We start from the raw sequence: 22,363 nt of genomic DNA, 5'->3' as shown, positions 1-22,363 counted from the left end.
AAAGTGTAATGAAGAATGAATATGCAAAAAAAAAAAAAAAACAACCCATATTTATAGCCAGTAGTAATTTCTACAATCTAGTGTAAGGACAAAATGATTATATATTCAAACAGAGCATTCACTGGAAGATTAATTAGGGATTCTTCTTTGCTTTGTCTTGTTCTGCTACAGACAAAGTAACAGAACAAGAGAAAGCAAAGAAAAATCTGTATCTTCTTTCTTTCATTGCTTTGTGGTGCGCAACTCCTATACCCATAATTGGAAAAAATAATTTTTGATGTTGATACAAATGCATGAGGTTTGAATACAGATCCAATCAGAGCACTTTTATAAGAAGAAGTTTGGAATTTGTTGAATGTTCCGTAGAAGAAAAGTTACTAATCATTTCTATGAAAAAAATGCATGAAACGTCTAAATTATCTGAATTTTGGCAACTTTCTCCTTCTAAAAATAGAAGTCTTCTTTATTAATTCTTGTAAATGCTATACATGCAATGTCACTGATGCAAAGGTCACTAGCTGAACAACAAGGTTTTAACAAGCAATTACAGAGCAAAAGAAACCAGCTTAAAAAAAACCAGTTAAACAGTTTAACTCCTTACAACCCTTCCAAAGAGAGCCTGAAGAAAAGCCAATGATTACTCCTTTGCATCAGTGAGGGATTTTTTCAAGCTCAGATTAAAATGTGTGATAAAAACATAAAAACAAAGACGAAAAACTATAAGAATCACAAAATCTTCTTCAATTCTTCTTTTCTCATATTTCATGTTTCTGGGTTGATGAGGGACCTCATTGGTTAAGTTAAATTACCACTTTGCCTACGTTGTCTGTTTGAGAAGATTTTCTATCAGCTGCTCACCTGCAGGCAAGCCAAGATCTGTAAGGAAGGGTTGGCATCAGCACCCATGTGCTTCTGCCTCATTGCTTTTGAGGAATAAATGGGGCCATTTTGAGGAATAAGTGGAGTCACAAGCACACTGCAAAAATTAAGAAAACAAGCACAGAGTGACTCCACAGGAATTTTTAATTTCCATTTTTAACACAACTTGAGGGTTGTATGCATTAATGTCCCAGCTGGTGGAGTTCACAGAGCTTAATGCTGAAACAAGTGTCTTTGGGACATATTTAACTGAAGTCAAGGGGCACTGCACAAAGTTAAACAATCCTAATGCTTTTTTCAAATACTTCAGATTTATTTAGCTCTGAAGAGAAAGGTTGCAAGATGCTGTCTGGTGCAAGAAGTCTATTTTCTGAGATAAAATTATCATAAAAATTTAAGATGATGGTACTGAAAGGGACACTGGATTTTGTAAGCTTGTGACTTCACTTGCACTTTCTGCCATGTGACCGTGCTAAACCTGAAACACTGTGTGAGAAAGGGCAGAAACTTTTCATAATGCTCACTAAACCTTCAACCAAATGAAGTAGGAAGATCAACAAAGTCCTACTTCCAGTCTCAACAAGACTCATTTAATATTATTTTATTAACTCACGAAATTTTTTTGATTCTCTCATACTTTTAAAGGTCATGCCCATTCTCTCCGAGAGATGCAGCCTCAGGGAGCCTGAGCAGGGAGGAACATGTACCGTGTCCAGAACTCTGCACTTGATTGGAAACCTGTCCAGCAATCCCAAGAGAAATTGCCAAGACACGGTGTCTCATATCGGTACCCGGGGGACAGTGGCCAAGAAAAACAACCAGTGAACAACTCCATAACTGGCAAACACCTCACTTGTCAGAAACCCAAAAATGAAACAACAGCTGAATCACCTCCCTGCTGCAACTCTACCAGGACACAGGCAGGAAAGTGTTAACTTTGGGGACTCAATGATTTGCTGACAGCTTTAAACATAACTTCTGTCAGTTTCATTGTATAGTATAAAAAGGGACTGGAAAACAGTTATATTCTGAGTATGGGTGCTAATGGAAATTTTGTACAAGGGAGAAAACTGCCTAACTGTAAACTCTACTAAAAGAATCTTTGTGAGCTGCTTTGCTTTTTTATTTTCCTCGGCAGATCAGGTGCCAAAAAGGCCCATGATCATATCTCTATTTGTTTTCTAGGATTTCAGTGTGCATTACAATCCCAAATCTCAGTAGGAAAGGGATTTTATTCTAGAATAAAAATGGCTTTAAATGGTCATCAGTTCAGGCTTGACTATAGTAGAAGACACAGGCCTGTCGAGCATAGCCAGCTTTACTCAAGAATTTTAGTTCATTACTACAAACAGCCATCATTCAAAGCAGAGTCACTTTCATCCAATCCTATCATTCTCAGCTACCTTAATCCTTCTCTGGTTTTAAAACATTCTGGTAGGAGGTCTGTTACAGGTAACATCTAAGCTAATTCACATCAATGCTTCTCTTTTGTCTGAATGAATCCCTTTCACAACACAACAATATTATTCATTATATTACAAAAAAATCCCAAAGAGGACAGTTAATGCTTTATCACTTAAGTAAAACACTGTTTACTGGGATCAATTGCTTTACTCTTATTGGGCACAATACTGTGATTTCATAAAATATTGTAAAGAATTTTAGAAAAGCGTAGCTATGAATTACACAGATAATAATTTCCCCAAAAATCAACATATTTGTACACAATAATTCTTGGCTTGTCACTAAATTTTTGACTGATTATTCATGTGAAAAAATAATAAGCTGGTAGAAGCACTTCTGCTTTTCTGCATTTGCTGGAAGATCTCAAGCCATTGTTCTGGCTCCCTCACATAGCAGTCCTCTCTTACCAGAGCAGATGCAGCTTCTCATTGATTTAATTTGTTTGTCTTCCACAAATCTCCTGAACCAACTTCATAATTTAATCATCACTAGATTCCGATTTGTAATATTGTTGGCACAATGCCTACCATTCTCAGAAAAAATTATTAATCTGAAGAACCCTTGCCTCTCAGAAAGAAATTTGAGGATTTTCTTCCTGCTGTTTGAGTTAATGTACTCAGCAGATGGAGCTATTAAAAACTCATGTTTTATTAAGATTAGACTGGATTACTGAAGTTCTGTGGAAATTTTGTCTTCTTATTACACTGCTTTCCTTCTTAAAATGTTTCTAAAGTAGTTTGATAGCAACTACTATGATATTCTAACTAACTACTATGATATTCTTAAGATAATAACTGAGTCCAAAATAACAAGGCATGAAGATGCCTTTATACATTTCCCTGTGCTGACAAAGGCTTGAGTATAAAGAACAACCAAAAGAACAGTCCAGCAGCTGTGTTTGTGCTGAAGTAGGATACCTTGAAGATGAAGTTTCAGTGGCACTGATTCCAGAATTACTCTCTTAAGTTAATAGGGAAGACTTACACAAACATCTAAACAGGCAGGGAGCAGAGACAATAGTGCATAATTTATTTGAGCAATTAACTAATCAACAGTCTTTGAATAGTGAATTCATCCAAAGCACTCTTCTGAATCTACCCACACTGTTAACAGAAACTGGTTAAATCATCCTGATTCAGAGACACATTCAAAGAAACCCCAGTCTTCGGGAGGATATGCCACAAGAAGAAAGCAAGTTTAATGAGTTGAGTAAGTTATTCATTATAAACTATTTGCTCAGCTATAATCAGCCATCAAGTGACTGAACATATGCTGAAATGTGAGGGTGGAAACCTTACAGCCTACAAATGTCTGAGCCCTGTACAGATAGATGAACCAGCTGGAAGTGCAGCATCATCATCTAGATAATCACAGACTCCAGGCACTCAGAGGGGCCAGCTTTGAACAGATGCCCAGAAGCCAAAAGAAACAAATTTCTTTCTCATTAAACAGATTAATGGATTTCTTTTGTTCCTATGAAAATTGAACCATGCTAATAGAAAAAGACAAATAAATTTATAAATAAAATAAACTATAATTCAAAATGCATGCCTTTGCTTCATTCCCTGCTCCAGGACTTGATAACACATAAAGCTCAGGATGGAGCAAAGGGGCCCCAAAAGCCCCAGATTTATAGGACAGTGGGAGCTGCCTTGAAAGATGTTATTATGCATCCCAGATGTCCCAGCACAGAAGACAGGCAGGAAGATTGTGCTGAGGCAGGTATTTCAGAATATCTTCATGCAAACCTTGTAGAGCTGCTGTTACAGAGAATCCCATGGTTATATAAATTGTGTTACAGCCCTCACTAGGATTGCCTCAGGCACAGCACAATGCTGCTTTGCCATGTCATCACCCTGGCACAGAATCTTGCACAGAATTCCAGCTACCACTGTATTGACACTTAAACTGATGGGAAAAGCCCATCTTTTACATTTTTTCAATCTCATCACCTCCCTTATTTCTTTAATCCCATTTACTTTTTTTTTATGACTGTCAATCCAGAATAATGGCATTAAACCAGTGTTCACTATTGCAGAAGTGAGATCAGATCTTCTCTTTTGAATATGACCTTAGAACATGAGTTGTCAGAAAACTCCAGTGAAATGGATCATCTGCTGAAAGATGTTACAATTATGTCACTGCTAGTAAAACAGGCAGAGAATGTGCCTGTATGCTGTATTTTTACTATATGCAGTGGTATCATTAAAATAGCCCTAACACAGTTCGCCCATGCCAATTATTAGATTACAAAAGCGAGCATGCAGTGACCCTATTTTGGCAAAAAAGTGAGTTTGATAGTGTGCAAAGGAGTGTTCAGTGATAGTTCAGAACCAAAGACAGCATATTTCATTTACTAGTGTAGATGTACCTCAGGTGGATTAACTGGTCTTTTCCTTCAAATACTGGGTACATGTTGTGTACTGGAGAGATACTGAGTATTTCAGGTAAGTATGGTATTAAGCTTGTTGTCAGTGTCATGCTCAGCAGACTGGGAAAGCTGCACATCATGGCTTGGCACAATCTATCTGACTGATATGCTTAACCTGCTTCCTTTTACTAGTCTTATCGGACTATAAAGTTTAATTTGATACCGCTTCTTACATGACAAGAGAGGAAGGAGCATCCCTCCACTAATTACCACCATCACCACTGCTTGGCATTGCAATCCAGCTAGGTGAGGAGGAGCCCTCGGTTTGGGGCAGGTGATGAACACAAGCAGAGAGAGGGCAGCTGCATGAGCGACACAGCTGTTAGGATGATCAGCATCGTTTTCTGCCTCTGCTGCTTCCCAGGGTTGAAAGTTTCCCACTCCCTCCAAGCCTGCAAAGCAGAGACTTCCATATTATCACCCCTGTCTGTGCTGATAAAGGAACAGTTCTGGGTACATAACATCTGGAGCATTTGTAAGTATGACACAATTTACAGAATTCCCTCCTGGGAAGCTGCAGAGATGTAAACCAAAGGTTGTACTTAGTAACAAAACTCAGTCTTCCCTGTTGAAAAAGTCTCTGTATTTTCACAATGCTGAGAGGTCTGTTACTGTTACAGTGACAACATCTGGGCCAGGACAGCTGAAGACAGATGGTCACTCCACTGATAGAACTGCTAACAAGAAGGAAAAGCAGTTCTGTCTGCATGCTGACCCTACCAGAGAAAGTTCCATTTTTAGGTAAGATGTTGACTAGTTAGTTATTCAGCTGTCTGTACCCTATGCTTGTGCAATAAAGGCAGGGCATGAGCTTGAGCACTGTGTAAGTACTGTCCATATTTTTGTGTAGTTAGTACAGATTAGCTGTGATTTTAGTGTGTGCAAGTTAGTACTCCCCCAGACAGCAGCTGAGAAAGGTCTGGGGAATCGCCTGGGCCAAAGACCTTTCACAAAAGGGAATATGGGTACTGCCATCCTGTTCCAGTGATTTCATCTGATGATAGTGAGCTGTGCTGTGCCATGTAGCCTCAAGCCCAGACCACATTTCCTGGTCCACTTTATCTTCTTGTACAAATACAATTACTGATAGCAATAGAAAATATTTAGGATTATTGTTTTTTCAAGTACTAATTCTGATTTTCTTCTCAGTAGAAAAGATACAGCTCTTTTTTTATGTTGGTTAAGTATGAAACCCAGGTCAATAGTAAAATCTTTATCAGAAACAGTACTTTACCCATACACAGGGCATAAACTACTAACTGCTCTTCACATAAAAATGTATGAAGAAGAGGAAAAGAGGCAGCAGTGGTGGCAAGACTGAATAATCATTTGGCACAACAGAACGGGTGTGTCATTCTCCACTGCACAAGGAACAATTAAATATATTAGAATTCTTTCCATAGGATTGCTACAACACGTGGCTAATAGAGTAAGTATGTCGGAAGTCTGTAAAATAACTGGACTGCAGAACTGTTCGCTGTCTATTCAGTATAAGAACTAGAAACTGTCCAGTGGAAAGTTTGAGATTTGAATGGGACACAGTGAGAATTACTTCTTCACAGAACCTTCAGATAGGCAGTGGGGTCCCTTGACAAATGCTACATGTGCCAAAAGTCTGCATGAGTTCTACAGCTGATTGGTCAAGTTCATGGAAGAAAGGTCTGTCAAGTGATACTAATTTTGGCGGTGCCATCTCTGACTCAGGGCCACCTTGGTATTCTGGTTGGTTAATGCTGGGTGAATATTCTGGGAAATATCACAACACCTGTACAATTCCCAGGATATCTATTGTTGGCCACTGTTGGAAACATGCTATGGTGCTAGACAGATCTTTCATCTCTGTCAGTATGGCTGTATTATGTTCTTCCTTGTCTGCTCTGCTACTCCACCATTAAACCTGCCCATGATCAGTTTTCTCCCAAATTTATTATACAACTGGGGTCATGGGAGACAAGAGACTCTCTTTCTCTGCTTTTCCTAAAGAAGACCAGAAATGGGGGTGGGGTAGACTGTCTCCCTTTGGTAGCCAGGAGTTGCAGGAAGAGGAGAAAAGAGAAACCATTCCATCCGCAGGACAGCTGAGGGATTTGAAGAGCTCTGTGTACTAGGGAGTTTTCATCTGCTCCCTATTTCCTTCTCTGTTCCTGAACTTATACTGGCATTTGGATGAAGAGAGGAAGACATTACTCCCTGTACCAAATGGCCTCTCCTCTCCAGAAGGCTAATACATAGATCTCAGTCTGAATTGAACTCCCAGCCAAGAGAGGATTTAACCTTTTTCCAATGGGAGAAAAATTTGACTGTGGTTCACCCTCACTTTTTAGTAACTGTATTACCCAGCTTGTAATCAAAGAGCACTGGCTGCTGGGGTCAGTACACCGATCCTAGGATGAAGCTCAGTGGTGTGTGATAAGAAGCGATATGAACAGGTGGTATCTTCTGGCCTCTAGGTCAATGACCTGCTCCCAAAAACATTACCTTATGATCAGATTTAAAGAAGGCCTGAACCTCTAAAAGCTCTGAAAATGCTATACAGTGCATTAGAAATGAAATGGCAAAGTAACTCCCAAGTCTTAGACTCCCATTTCCTAGCATGGATATGCCTGCCTCATGAACAATGTTAGGCACAAGTGCTTGAGTAAATTATACAAGCACACCTATAGCTATACAGGTCAGTCTTGAACAGTTGAACTCCAGCCATGGAAGAGCTAAGTGCTTGGAGAATCTCACCTTGGACAGTGGCAATATATGTTTATATCTGCAGCCAGACATTACAGCTGTCTCTCATCTCCCAGTCCAGAACTTCTGAGAACAGAACTTTTGAGAGTGTTAAGTCAGAATAATCTGATTTTATTACATTTTTCTTTTTAGACAACGGTTGCTTTTAAATTATACACACTAGAAAGCTTAAATTAAAATTTTGGTGCTTTTTTTTCCCCTAATCTTTCACAACCCTCTTTGAATCACAGGCACAAACAGCAGTTTAGGAAGCGTGGAATTAAAGGCTAATTTTCTAGACCTTCTATAGTCAGCCAGACTCCATTTCTCTAAAATAAAACTTCCTTCCTAATCCTTCCAACTTCAGTACCTTGTTTCCTCCTTTTACAAGGGTTGCCCTTAGGCGTTTCCGTCAGGAGGTGAAGAAGAAAAGCTCTTTGACACGAGAAGGATTATTTACTTCATTGCCTAGTGTGTTTGTCCTAGGCTTGCATTTCCCTATATTATTTCCTTTATTTTTTTTCCTCTTTTCCCATAGAAAGGCACTCTATTTTTGTGCTAGCATTGTGCCATGTTTGCACTATTTTTACAGCTCTGTTTTGGTGCTCCAAATCTTCATGAATTAAGGAAGTGGTGGTTGACTGATAGTAAGGGGTTTTTCTTCTCATTTTCTGAGAGATTTTCACCAGTGCTGTGGACTGCTCATCCGGGGGAAAAGCTAGTTACAGTAAATGCAGGGTGGTGTTTCTTTTGTTTGTTTTCATTTTTTAATAAGGTAATTCCTGTAATAAAACCAAATGATCTAATGCATAGTGAGCTGATAACACAATGTGAAATCCTGTGAGTAGGATGCATGGTGGAGGCCACAATGAGAGACAGAGAACACACAATTATACTACAATTCCTCAGTGCACGTTTAGAAAGATCAAGACTCATCACCCAAAGTTTCCACAAATTCGCTTAAAAGATGCTCCACATAAAGTATGTTAATATAGTAGTGAGACTTCTACTCTTTCTTCTCTATGTGAGTCAAAGAATCTCTCCCTTCCCTCTATCTTTTCAATCTTAGAAATGCCAGGAATGCAATATCCTGTTTCCTTTGGTTTTGCTGGGGGGCCTCGTGGGTGCTTTAGGAAATGTTTAAATGCTGAAACTTTAATAAAGTGCTCTGTTGTCCAAGAGAACCTCATTAGTCATGGACATTGAAAGACTATTAATAGCAACATCAACAATATGCAAGCAAAAAGTCACAACAGTGTTTAAAAGCCCTTTCTTCTCTCAAATGCTAAAGATCTTCTTACTTTAGTCTCATGATAGCCTCACTTTATTACTTTGCAGTCAGCTTTTCTGTTTGTAAAACTGTAATTTCTATTGTAAACACCCCTTCCCAGAAATTGCCTTCTGCTTTTGGAAAGGTACCTCTTTCAAGGTTTTTACAATCCATCTCAGAAAGGTAAAAGATCCTATTTTTGTCCCTTTGAAAAATTACAGTTTTCAGTTTTGAAATAGTATGACTTTAAGAACTCTAGCCTTGAAATAACCCAGGGTACCAAGAGTGATTTCATAGTAAGTCAGGGAAGCATGGACTGTTAGGAGTTTCCTGTGGATGAAACTTTCACAGTAAGAAAATATGATGTTTTACTACACAGCCTTACTAAGGCTTCTGAATTGTGATGAAAAGAAACAGAACAGATTTGTTTCCAGATGAGAGAGAGAGTAAATGAAAGCACACTTACATTCAGACTACTTAGATGGTAGGAAAAATTTTCTTTAAAAAACAAATGTTTCCCTGAAAAAATTAATGTTACAAACTTGATAAATGTGAATACATGTCAGGTAAACTCATTAGGAAGAATCAAAGTTAACCTAAAAAGGAAGAGTCCATATAGCAAAATGAAAACATAAAAGGGATGGGAATGCCCAAATAAAATAGCTGCTTTAAGCAATTTACATTCTCTCTGCTGTTTTGTAATGCAATCAAAGCCATTAACTATATATAGCTCAATGGCTCTTTGGTCAGCAAAAAAACAACTTAGAAACACAACCAAACCAATCCCTTCTTCTGCAATGCAACATGTTTTTAATTAAGAAAGAATGCCAGGATGAAGGAGACCTTACAAGTTCAATAAGCTGAGACCATTCAATTTTTGAAAGTGGGGGAAAAGGGTTAAGGTTTTCATTGTAAACTTCACATGTTTTATGTTAATACAACTATTTAAGCCCTTTCTTGACTTTCTGATCATGTCTTTTGACAGGAAAGGGAGTATTTGTTTTGTCTGTTTTTAACTCTCAGGAAAGCAAACTAGAACTGTCCAGAAATGTCTATCCTTTATTCTGACCTCTGCCTTCCAAAAGGGGCAGTTTAGGCATGATGCATTTACCAGAGAATGGAAGTATGAAATTCCCTTTCTAATGCAAAAATCTTACCTGGGTAATCATTCTTGTCTACATCTGAGTCTCCTCTTAGAGTGAAGCCAAATCCCGAAGGCATGGACTGTGAGGCCCAGGCTCCACTGAGAACCTGGGAAGGGTTAGGGTTTAACCCATTACTGTATCCATTGTAAATGAGCACTTTCCCTCTTCTGTCTTCTCCTGCAAATGGTGCACCAATAGCAATGTCTGCAATGCAAAAAACAAACAAACAAACAAACAAAATATGATAAAAAGAATGGACACAATTAAAAATTAACTCCTTGCAGGAAAATAGACTCAAATTGCTTCAGCTACAAACCTGCAAGAACTTCATCATTCTCTACTTCTGTATATATTCTAGTTTAAAGGCAAATATACAAAATGTTAGCAGTATTTCTTCTGTGTCAAACTTTCATGACAAAAGCATATAAAATAATCCTATGAAAAGTATATTTAATTATACTAAATAGCCAGTCCACATTGGATTCCTCTACATATTTCCAGGGCAGTTAATTAGCTTTAATAAACCAAGATCTAATGAATGCCTGCTTCTACTTTTGTATTTTTAATCAGGTACAAATTTTCTGTGATTTCCCCTATCACCTTTTAGTAAGGAGCAGCTGTTAGATAAAACTAATTTTCTTTTTCCAGATAACATATCCTACATAGACAAAAAATTTCACCCCCTCAAACATCCAGTGCTTTAGAAGGCAAAAGAGAACAGCAGAATATCATGTTTTCATCTATAACAATTCATCATTTTATTGAGAAATAGGAATAGTACTGAGTCAGTAATTTTGCAGGAGGTCTTAGGCACTGTGGAATTAAACAGTTCAATCCTTAAAAATGAGGTGCCATATCCAAGAAGCAGAAGTCACAGTGCTCTTTGTTACTGTGCATGGGATGTGGAGACAATATTGTCTAGATTGAGATCCAACAGCTGTTCTAGCTGAGCTAGCCAATAGGAAACAACAGAGGATAAGTATCTATAGCTCTCATTTCTGGGCTCTCATCTAGGAGTTGATGCTGGACTTTATTAAACTTGAATTGAGCGCCTGGACTCTGTAGCTTCACTCTAAAGGCAGAAATGCACCAAAGCTCTATGACTGGCATATTCAGTTATGAAGCAGAAGACTGGCTCTATACTCTTCTTAGTCTTTATACAGTGACAGAGAAAAGCAGAAATGTCTTCTGCGTACCTCATCTGAATTCTGGAGAGAAGGGAGACCAACACTGCCTGCCCAGAGTAGCTGAGGGTATCTGCTACTGCTCACAGGTAGAAAACAGGAATTCTCCACCATGAGGTTCAGCTGTGCTGAACTCCCATGGTGGGATTCCAGGATAAGTCAGTGAGGGTGCTTGCAGCAGTCACAATCCAATGGCTTCTACCCACACGATGGTATTCATATTTTGTACACTCTGAACCCCAGTGCAATTTGATGACTCCTGACAGGAATGATCCCTTGCACAGCAGCCACACAATGAGGACATTGGCCTAGAATCTAGTGGCTAGAGCATTGTGAAAAACAGCCCTTGAGGTAATTAATTTTGCCTTAGTTCATTATTTTTCCTTAGTTCATTAATTTTTCCTTAGTGGGATGGCTATTCCAAAGGCTACTGTGCAAAACAGCCCTCCCAGGAAAAAACTTCTTGGTGTTTTAGATGCAGAGATACCTGCTTTGAAGATCCCTAACATCCTGGAAATAAGAAGTAAGGAAATGCATGCAGGGAAAACCAAGATGCTACTGATCATGTCTAGGAGGCTAACTCTAGGTGCTCAAGGTATCCCAGCTTTCTCAGGTAATCAAGCAGTTAGTTTAGTTGTTCTGTTTGCTTGAATGTAGGCTGCCAGTTAACTTACATGAACATTTTGCTGTGTGCATGCGCTATAAGCATTTGAAAGAACCCATTATGCACCTGTTTTTTTAGTATTTAAGTACCAGTGGAAGGCTGACTCCAAAACAGTACTTCTGTACTTGCCCAATTCTTTCATTGTTGACAAAATGCTCCATGTACTGAGCCTCATTGAATTATCAAACTCTTCCAAGCATTTGAGGAGAGAAAAACTCTGCTTTCAAAAAAAAATGAAACATCTTAACCAAGTACCTAAATGTTATAATAGTTAACAAAAGGTATTTTTATTCAAAAACACATACTAAAACTTAGTAAAAAATCACACTGTAGTCAATATGACTGCCCTCTTATCGGTGAGTTTTTCGTGATTTGGGTCTCAATATCAGTTTCATTAGCATTAGGGTAAATTCTCGTGAATTTCAAATATGTTACAAATCCCTTTCCAGCACAGCACAGGCACAATATTTGCTGCTTAGGCATTTGTAATTTCAGTGTTAGAGATATACTACATTACATACAAATTACCATTATATCCATCTTGATTGAGATCTCCAAGGTGTGTGATTGCACTGCCAAATCTACCAAACACTTCAGTGCCTGTCAGAATTTGTGCATCTTGGAAGAGAAATGCACTTTCTTGCAGGTACAGATAAACTTGCCCAACTTCTTTAGGCTTGCTCTCAAATTCTCGCTCCATAAAAAGAGGGGCACCGACTAGGATATCATCTAAACTGGAACAAACAAAAAACAGTGCCACTGAGAGACTGAGTGTAAACAACACAGTTTATACATTTGCAACACAAGAAGCTGATCATTATCATACAGCCAGACTAACTGAGGTAAGAAGGCACTTCTGGAGTCCTAGTCCAAACACTTGGTCAAAGCATGGTCAATTAGGGAAGGCTGTCCACAGCTATAGTCAGTTCAGTTTTGAATATCTCCATGGATGGAGACTCCACAAGCTCTCTGGGCAACTACTTCCAGTGTCTGATCATCATCACAGCCAAAATGTTTCTTTCTAGGTTTAAATAGAATTGCTTGTACTTCAATTCAGGCCCACAATAGACACCGAAAAATTACACTTTGTGATTGATATGCCAAAGTCAGGAATCTAAGACTGAATCTGTGTCACTAGAACAAATTATGTAGATCTGTTTTACTGACAGTGCCAGTGAGAGACAAATTTTAGTATTTAATCTAGTTTTTGCAAATTATACATCAGTAAGTGACTAAAAGAAAAAAACCCTGCCACTTTACAACAGATTTTTGAGTAACATACATGAAACACAAGTAGAGCATCAATTAATAGAGAATGCCTCATCACTTCTTCTAATAGAAAGTGGGAGACAAAGCCAAAGCTCTATTTCTGAAAACACTTCTGTTCGATATTAGGTCCACAAGTAGTTGCAGTGCTCATATAATTTTCTGTACTGAGCATTAAAGAGAAAGGACATAATCAAATAATAAAAATAAGAAGCTTAGAGGAAAAAATCCTTCTGTCCATTATACTACTCCAAGAAGAATCAGTAAAAGAACACAGACAAAGCATATTTTGCATGTTGTTGTTCTAAGTAGTCATGTTTCAAAACATGTTACCAACATTTATTTAGAGGGAATAAAAAGATCCTTTCATGAACTGTGAAGAATAAAAACAAGTGTGATTGACAGACTCATAAAAAGCAGAAGTATTCTTAATGGATTATTCTGAGATATGAAATGATAGTATCAGATTAATTGCTGAAAGTTACTCAAGGCCATATAATAAAATAATTTGCATTATATTCAGTGGACATTGGTCATCTGTATTAAGGAAGTCTGTTACCGCAAATAACTATTACTTGGACTACTTGATCCCAGAATATTTAATTTGGAAAACATATTCTCTTGCTCTAATGTGAAAAATTTTTCAAACTTTGTAAAACTCACAGGGAACTTTCTATTCTCAATTCATCATATTTCCAATATGAGACTTTATCTATTAGCAAACTAAGTAGCAAAATTGGACTACAATGCTTTTCCTTATCCTGCTAGAAAAAACCCCGTATGATTCAGCAGTAGCTCAGCTACTATTTTACCACAGATGTACACTATGATTCTAAGATGCACACCATAGAATTTAGCACAGAATATTTCATCTAGAAAAAAAAAAATTTCATTGTAGAACTTACACATTATATAAGTTGTGACAAAATACTTCTAGGAACATTATTTTTCTACTAAGTTTTACAGTATCTTTCCATAAAGGTAAATGCAATTCCAAATGTCAGTTCAGTTTGGTACAGCTGTCCTATCTTTATGTTAGATTTTTCCCTATGGCATAAATAACTGAAAAGGAAGGAAGCAGATGCTGACTTGACATCAAAGGTAGGATTTTCCTTTCACACTAAACATTAAAAGTCTTTCTCTACTAATGGAAGATGTTTATGGTTGGGACAGAATATCAGCTGAAATGGTTGCCAGGAAACAATAGCAACAACAAAAAGAAATCATGAATGCTCTTTTAAAAATAAGTTATTTTACATATGCCATGTACTAAAAGCATTACACAGTAGCACTATCATCAATTACTATTTCAGTGCCTCACACTCTAGATATTCCCAGTACACTGGGACCCCATAGAGTTAAGTGCTGTAGAAACCATGAAATAAAAATGAGCTTGGCTCCCTTGAACATTTTACAAATGAGCTATTTTAAGACTAAAGGAAGATTTTTTTTTAGAGGTGAAAAAGAACCAAATCACTAAGAGTCAGAAAGCTCCCAGTACACTGATGTAAAATAGATAGATACTCAGATACCTTTAAAACCCTGGTCCATAGAGCAATATCTAGAGTGCCTAAAATGGTGACAAGAGAGTCACAGACTCTCTTCTCTAAGAAGAAGCCTAACCCTGAACACAAGATTCACCAGGTGATACAGAAAGCAAGCAGACAGAAGCTGGAGCTTGTTGAACAGGGAGCACAGCATCCCAGCTAGAAGTGCACAGTACTGTGTTATTTTTCTGGTAAAATTTCAACTTTGCTAAAATAAATGACAATGACTGTATAAAATGCATGAACAGTCCAGGGAGAAGGGACCAGAATCTGGTAGCTAAGATGGCTCATCTTCTGATGTACTGAGGGACAGGTGGAAGGAAGGCAGACATCTAATACACTGACCTATTTCTCAACTGCTTATGGCAGCAGAGACACCTGGAACACCCAGAGCACTTGGTTTGTCTCCCCTCCAGGTATTCATATGTATTGCCCTCACCAAGGCCTTCCTTTCCTCACCCTCTTAAATTTACCCCCTTCTCATTCAGAGTTGAGCTTTGTAGGTCAAAGCACACTGCTTCAGCAAGTCCTCTGCAAGAGGGAACTCTCCTTTAGGCAATTAGAATTAGAAGTTTGGGATTAGAGTTTGGGGTTTTTGTGCTGTCACAGCAGTGTTCTATAGCTAGAAAGGAAGGACTTATCAGCTACCCAACTCTCTCTAATCCTCATTTACTTTCTTCTGGTTCCTCTTCAAGTGGGTAAAATAAGCAAACAATTGCTGTTTACCATACTTTATACTCAGTTCTACCTCCCAGCTTCTACAACTTAATTATTTAGATAGCAAGCAGTCAAGGGGGTACAGGGGGTGTGTGTACTTGTTGGGTTCTAAGTGCCTATGCACTTAGTATTTTGCATTTTGCTGGGGAAAGAGGATGTTGCCTTTGGCCATTTCAATTGGCTTTTTAAATTGGAGGAGTTTGTATTTACAAAATTGAGAGTTCTGAGTCAAATTCCGTTTGATGTGATTACTTTCAAAAAGCCATATGAGTAAATAAAAGCAAAAGCCCCTGGACAGTAATATTAGACCATGAAATGCAGCTCAGTGTGCAGTGGTATTTTGAACTGGAATTCAATAATAGAATAACTCAATAATATAGAATTTAATAACTATTCATTAGATTTCATGATTGCACTAAGATGTTAGAGTTAACATAAATTATATATTAATTTTTGCTCCAAAACAGAAAAGTAATCAGCCAGTATTACTTCCCTTCTGATTAAAAAAAAAAAACAAACTTTAAAAAGCACAAAGCTGACCACCTGCTGAGACTGTGTGCCATTCCTTTGTATCCTGCAGAGTAATAAAAAGCAGGAATATGGGAAATGTCAAGAGGTCAAAGTATAACTGTGGAAAGCTTTGATACAGGCCAAATAAAAAAAACAGTAAACAGTTTATTTCACTATTTTTATTGGACTGATTCAGCCTAAATTGAAAGTACTCTCTTTTTCTCCCTTTACTAGGAATGTAGCCTGTAAGTTGATGGCAAAACTTGATTTATTAAGTTTCATTGTGGATTTCTCATTATTAGCAATGGGCAATTTCAATTTCAAGGGATAGTTCAAACAGTATCCTTAATTTCCCTATTCTGCCTACAGTCCTGATGTGGTGCAGATAAAACTGCATGAGTCACTTAGAGATACCCACAGAACTGCTGGGCCAGATCTACAGAACTTTTTTTCCTAAGATGAGCCTAATCTTGGAGCTGTATAATGAGTCTTATTACAGCAAAGCACCATTCCTAATAATCTTGTATTATTTTTTTCAGCAAATAACTTAATTGGGTTTCTCATACTCATGAGGCCACCACTAACTCCTCATCTTTAGGTGAATAAAATGCTTAAGTGAATTTGAAGTGTTAATTTCCCTTTTGCTTTTTTTCCCTCTTTTACTCTTCCTTTCAGATAAATATTTCTATTGATTGTATGTGCAAACCAGAAAAGACAGACTACATATCTAATCAGACATGTTTATCAAGTAGAGCTTTTTGTGTTTTGTTTTCTGTGGGATGTTTGGATCTTAGGAAGAGTCTTTAGATTTCTTTTAAGATATAGTCTGGGAGACCACACAGGCCTCAACAGCAGTTTGATTATATTATTGACATAAACTGAGGTTTTAGAGGTACACAGAAAATATAAGACCTGCCAAGTAATCCTAGTGTTAACAGGAAATAACCTGCACAGGAAATAGTTTGGTTCAGTGAGATGTTAAATAATAAGTCCCCTGAAAGCCTAACGAATGTCTGTTGCACCCTAGATGAATGTTCCTCCACCCTTTCACAATTGTAATACATCAGGAGGACTAAATTATTTCTGATTCTGTATACCATAAAAACCAGAATTTTCAAAAGCTGTGACACTATCACAAAATTTTATCTCAGAAACTTGGAAAGATTTGAGTACTATGAAGCCACCTTGGAAACTGCTGAAGCTTCTGTTTTGTTATTGCTGGCTTTTTTTTTTTTTTGTAACTGCAATAACACTTTACCACCTTGTTACTTTTCTCTTCTCTTGTAAAACTCAGTCTTTAAAGGGTCACTAGTCAGTGATGAGAAGAAATTACTTAGCCCAGAAAAATTATTTCATGCACTATGCTTAAGCACTTAATAAGAAATGATCACAAGAAAAAAATATGATGTAGACACATCTGAGTCATTTTGCAATAAGCAAGAGTACACTACATCTCTAAATATCATCCTGGCTCATCTTTGTGCAGACTTCCAAGCCTCTGAGTTTCAGGGATCTTTATCTCCTTGCTAGATAGCTACTAAAATATTCTCTTACTAAAGTTCTCTTCTTCTAAAATATTTAATCAGACTTTACGTGACTTGAAAGTTAACAAGAGTTTTGTTCAACAGAGCCTGAAACCCCCAAGTATCTTAGGGATCCCCAAGTATCGTGAAGTATCGTGACCCTGGGAGCAGAGCATCACCATCCCTCCGACACACACAATGCCTGCTGTAACAACTATGGGACACAGACAATTGCTGGTCCTCAGGATGATAAAAATGGATGGCCAACCAGCAGGTGCTGGAATGAGGAAAGAAGAGTTGATGACATTAGAAGGCTTTTAACATTGAGAATTGAAGCGATGGATGAGAAAATTTTCCTGTATGTGAGAATAGAATGAACTTCTGACTTTCACCTATCTCTTCCCCGTGGTAGATTGTGCTGTTTATTCACTGTTTTTCTACCTGGATCTCTTTCCTAGGACTCTGGACAATCCTCTGACACGCTGCTTTAATAAATATTCAGGAAGATAAAGTCACCCAAACTACTCATGCCACTGTGACTGCACAAAGTCTATGTGAAAAATTAAAATTAGAGAAGCAGAGAAGCCAAGAGAAGCATTTTGAGGTATGAAGCACCTGAAAACCTACATTCCTTAACAAATATCAGTCATTGCTTCTATTAATGTTCAGTGGAGCTGAATGTATTTGGTGACCTACCCATCATTGTTAACATCAGATACTGCAACTGTGTACCCAAAATAGGACGCCATCTGAAAATAAAAAACAACAGATAGGCTTTCATATTTGATATAAAATGTAAAGTTTTTTACTGATAATCATCTTTGTTTTCATGGTCATTATTACAAAAAAATTTATATATTCTTGAAACTATATTAAAGAAACCAGATGTGCTAGAGACATAATATTTCATCACATAGTTGCTTGACATTACCTGCTCACCAGTGAAGTTCTGGATAAAGGTCAAGTCAGAAGAATTAATAATTGAGACCTGGCAACAGAAGAATAAGGAAAGTTTCAAGCACACATGGAGATGCTACAGCATGACATCACTGCAAAAGAATTTGACACACTAAAACATGGTCCAAGAAAAGGCAGTTCTTTTTCTGTCTCACCACAGGTATCCTATATGATCTTGAACAAATGGCTAAGATTTCATGACCCTCAGGTTCCCCATAAAAAAACATTAGGGAAAAGTATTTTCCTTCCTTGCTGGACACTGAACACCAGCAAATCACAGACTATCAACTAATCAGTGACTAGGCATGAAAACATGAACTTAAAACATAGAGAAGTGTACACAGATATATGAATATATATATATACACCTACACACCTTTTTCCTAAAAACTCTACAAACAAGTCCCAGAGACATAAGGAATTTGGGGTCCACAAAACTAGAGAATGTGTCTGTGGCTGTGAACTCTTTTCCCAGTCAGGTTACTTGTGGAACTTTTTGTCCACAAGTTAACAGCTGTATTCACAAATGTGTATTGTTTTCTCCCTTCACTTCTAACTGCATATCATGACCTTTGCATCTGGATTTCAATGTATACACTTACAGCACTGAAAGTAAACAATGGGTATGAATAATCTGAACTTGGACTCCTCTGCACTGTGGACACAGCACTGCACAAAAATATGCTAACCTATGGGTGAACTTAGGTCTGATACCACTCGGTGGGTATAGGGATACTAGTCAGACTCAGAGCATGTAATTGCAATTGTGATTGCCCAGTGAAAATAGACTTCAGAAGGGACAAAGTGCTTACCATTCAAAACCCAAACCAGTAAAGGCATTTCAACCCAGCCAGATAAGCCTGAGGGTGAAAGTCAGTGGCAGTTTCCCCTGATTTGAAAGTTTTGTATGAAAGAGACAGAAAATATAATGTAGCATTTAACCTTACAAACACCTTAATTGTCTTCTCACTATAAAAATTATAAAATGAAGGTCCAGTACATACATAGCCAAAGTTCTGTGCTCCCCTTGGGACTCCAGCAACCAGCTCTGAAAAGATAAATGATCAACAGTGAACTGGTTTTGCAATCTGAGTTGTGCATGCAACATGTATCCCACACCACTTAAAAGATCCTTGATATATATGTCAAATCCCTTAGGATTTTGATTTGTGATCTGTATCTGAAAGACCTGTAAATCACTTCAAACCATTATTTCATAAGACTGTAGCATTCATTTGGTTCATTTACTTGCAGAAATCATTACACTCTGACTTTTGAGTACATCCACCCATGGATTTCTTTCTGTTTAGCGCTGCTTAGCACAGCACAGTATAATAAAGTTCTTGGTACAATTCAGCTTGCTACCTGACAGCTGTGTATTGATGGAACAAGAATTAGGAATTCAAAGTTTTGTGTTACTTTAATTCTGTTATACTGTCTCTGAGGAAATAATTGTCTCTGAGAACACTGAGTATAGACAGCTTAAATCTCACCAGTGTTTCAAATGTATAATAGGTATGTTCCCCTGTAGAGACCCAAAACAAGGAATTTAGTAAGTGCATGGCCATATGGTTTTCATTCACGTACACAGGTGCTTACCTTGTTCAGAATCCCCAGTAAATTCCCCAGCTGCCACTGAGTAACCTGTTTAAAGATAAATTTAAAAAAAACAACCCAAGAAACAATTCTTTCAATTCAATAAACAAATGATAAACCATTGATAAACAATTTCTTTCAAAAATTATGCAAGGACCATCAGATCTGTATGTTCAGTGCATCTGCTGAATGCAAGTTTTCTAACATTAGTATACTAAAACTGTGTGGAGAAAAGGAAAATTTTTTATCACACTACTATGACTAAATTAACGGTAGGTTTGAATGTATAAGAAATTGATTCCTCTTCTCCAAAAATGAGCTTCTAAATCAATACTACTTACTAATTCATCTGAAAAAAAAAAAATCCCAAGTACTATGGTGTTTTGCCCTAATAGCTATTGACACAATTCAGGTCTTATTGTACTGTAATGTGTGAGTGTCCTGTCTGAGCTTTATATGGAGAACAGATTTCCAAAGATGCACCTCCTGGAACTTTAGTAAACCTGTGAGATAGTTACTACTGTCACAGTAAAGAAAGACTTCTGGCTCGCATCAGGGACGTTAATTTCAAATCTATGGGGAACAGTGCAAGGACATGCCTTCAAATGCCACTGAATCTTTTCTATAACTGTGTGAAGAAAAACCTGCCTTACATGCAAAGACATATAAGAACATTCTTAGAGATCAGTACTAATAAGTACATAAGGAGCCTTTTCTTCTATTAATTATATAGTATCTTCAAATTAACTTTCATTATTGCTTACTTCAATTGTATATTTTAAATATCAGTGAGACTAACTTGGATAAGTGCAGTACTGTACAAAATACCACAGAACTGAATTTGAATTTATCAAATAAAAATTGAAATTGTCTTTGATTGCATTAAGTTCAATCCATCATCCTGCAATGAAAAAATACATAAATGGGAAAATTTTGTATTTCTGCTTAATTAGTTAAGATCAAATAATAAGAACCCTAACAAGCCATTTAAGATCTCAACCTTCAAACCTTGCTGCTGTGCATAATTTTAAGAATGTTTAGTAATCTTGCTGAAGTAACCAGCAAACTACTGATTTGCTGTTGTGCTTAAGGCAAAGCATGTTCAAATCCTCTCACAACAGGGACAATAGTAATGCAGGGCTTGTTTTCATATTTATGTAAGACTCAGCCTTTTAGAATGTATTGCTAACTCATATAGAACTCAGCTTACCCATGTAATTGTCATCATATGAGGGTGGTGCCACTCCTGTTTGCTTCTCTCGTGCCAGTTTTCTCAGAATGTCCTTGAAGGAATAATTTGCAATGATGTCCGCAATACTTGCAGTGATTACCTGACCTGGATTCAAACAGCTTCATAAATTAAAGGGACCTAAGAGAGGGCCAGATTCTATAAAACAGGGCTAGCAGAACACCAGAACAGAGCAGAAAGGACGCTAGTACTGCACAGATGCAAAGAGTAGATAACTTCTCTCAAGCTTTCTCCATTATTACCCTGGAAGTCTCAAGAGTAAACATATATCATTAAATCAAGGCACTGAATCCCTATTGAACCATTACAAAAACACCTTCAGACCCATTTCAATCCACTAATTCAAACTAAAGTCACTGCACTGTACAAATGTAGTAGACCAATGAAAGCAACTTCTCAATGGAGAATTCAAAGCTATGAATTTCCTATAATCACAATAAATTAAATCTTCTTTAAAAAAATGCAAAAACACACATCAAAGAGGCTGACAGTGGGCAAGCTGGTAGGTAGAGGCTGGGAATCAGCTACATCATACATGTAAAAACAGGTTAAAACAAAAATAACCTCTTCATCCTTTACAGAAAAAACTTCAGGGTTCATCTACACAAGAAACTACATCTTGGAACCTACAGTGATGCCACAAATGAAATTAAAATCTGTGTATTTATCTATAAAAGGTTGTGTTCAAAAATGAACAGTAACAAACATTTTTTAAATAGTACATTTGCTCTAAAAATATTAGCAATTTTTAAACCTGCAGTATTTCTAGGGGAAAATCCAACTTATTAATTAAATTACAAATATATTAAAATACCAACATAAAAACAGTTATTTGCATTTGTTTAACTTCCTATACAATCCACAACCTGGATTTTCATGGCTTATTTTTGTGCTCAGTTGCTTGTTAAGCAATTCTTTAGATTTACATTTGCTGAAAATAAAATCAGAGACTGGTTATCTTAAACCAACAGAACAGTGGAAATCTAGAACAACGATACTTTCTGTTTCGCTTCTTAGGTCCAGTTAACCAGCCAGATGAACATACCTTGCCAATAAAAACTACCGGGCCCGCCTACTATCAGGTCTCCATTCTACAAAAAGCAGAATTAAATTAAATTACACAACAAAAGAAGACAGCAAAATTAAGCATGCATGGGAAAAAAAGCAATTAAAATGACCAAAATAACATCAGAATCATGATAAAGGAGAATAGCCATGTTCAAGGAAAGGATGTAGGTTCATG

General features: G+C 37.3%; 1 protein-coding gene across 1 annotated transcript in view; it reads right to left on the bottom strand.

Annotated features, from left to right (window-relative positions):
• The window catches only part of ITGA8 (integrin subunit alpha 8), a 112,442-nt gene that overhangs the window by 73,978 nt on the left and 16,101 nt on the right, over positions 1-22,363 (bottom strand). Inside the window, exons 6-13 of the mRNA XM_053950927.1 lie at positions 22,166-22,211; positions 21,082-21,207; positions 19,875-19,919; positions 19,280-19,323; positions 18,250-18,306; positions 18,015-18,067; positions 12,284-12,489; positions 9,920-10,111 (exon numbers count right to left, since the gene is read on the bottom strand). Coding sequence (XP_053806902.1) covers positions 9,920-10,111; positions 12,284-12,489; positions 18,015-18,067; positions 18,250-18,306; positions 19,280-19,323; positions 19,875-19,919; positions 21,082-21,207; positions 22,166-22,211 — 769 coding nt within the window. The remainder of the gene's footprint in view (positions 1-9,919; positions 10,112-12,283; positions 12,490-18,014; positions 18,068-18,249; positions 18,307-19,279; positions 19,324-19,874; positions 19,920-21,081; positions 21,208-22,165; positions 22,212-22,363) is intronic.

This window comes from Vidua chalybeata, chromosome 1 (assembly GCF_026979565.1).
Source record: "Vidua chalybeata isolate OUT-0048 chromosome 1, bVidCha1 merged haplotype, whole genome shotgun sequence".
Taxonomy (NCBI): Eukaryota; Metazoa; Chordata; class Aves; order Passeriformes; family Viduidae; genus Vidua; species Vidua chalybeata.
Note: the sequence above shows the minus strand (reverse complement) of the source record. Positions and strands in the feature narration are given on the sequence as shown.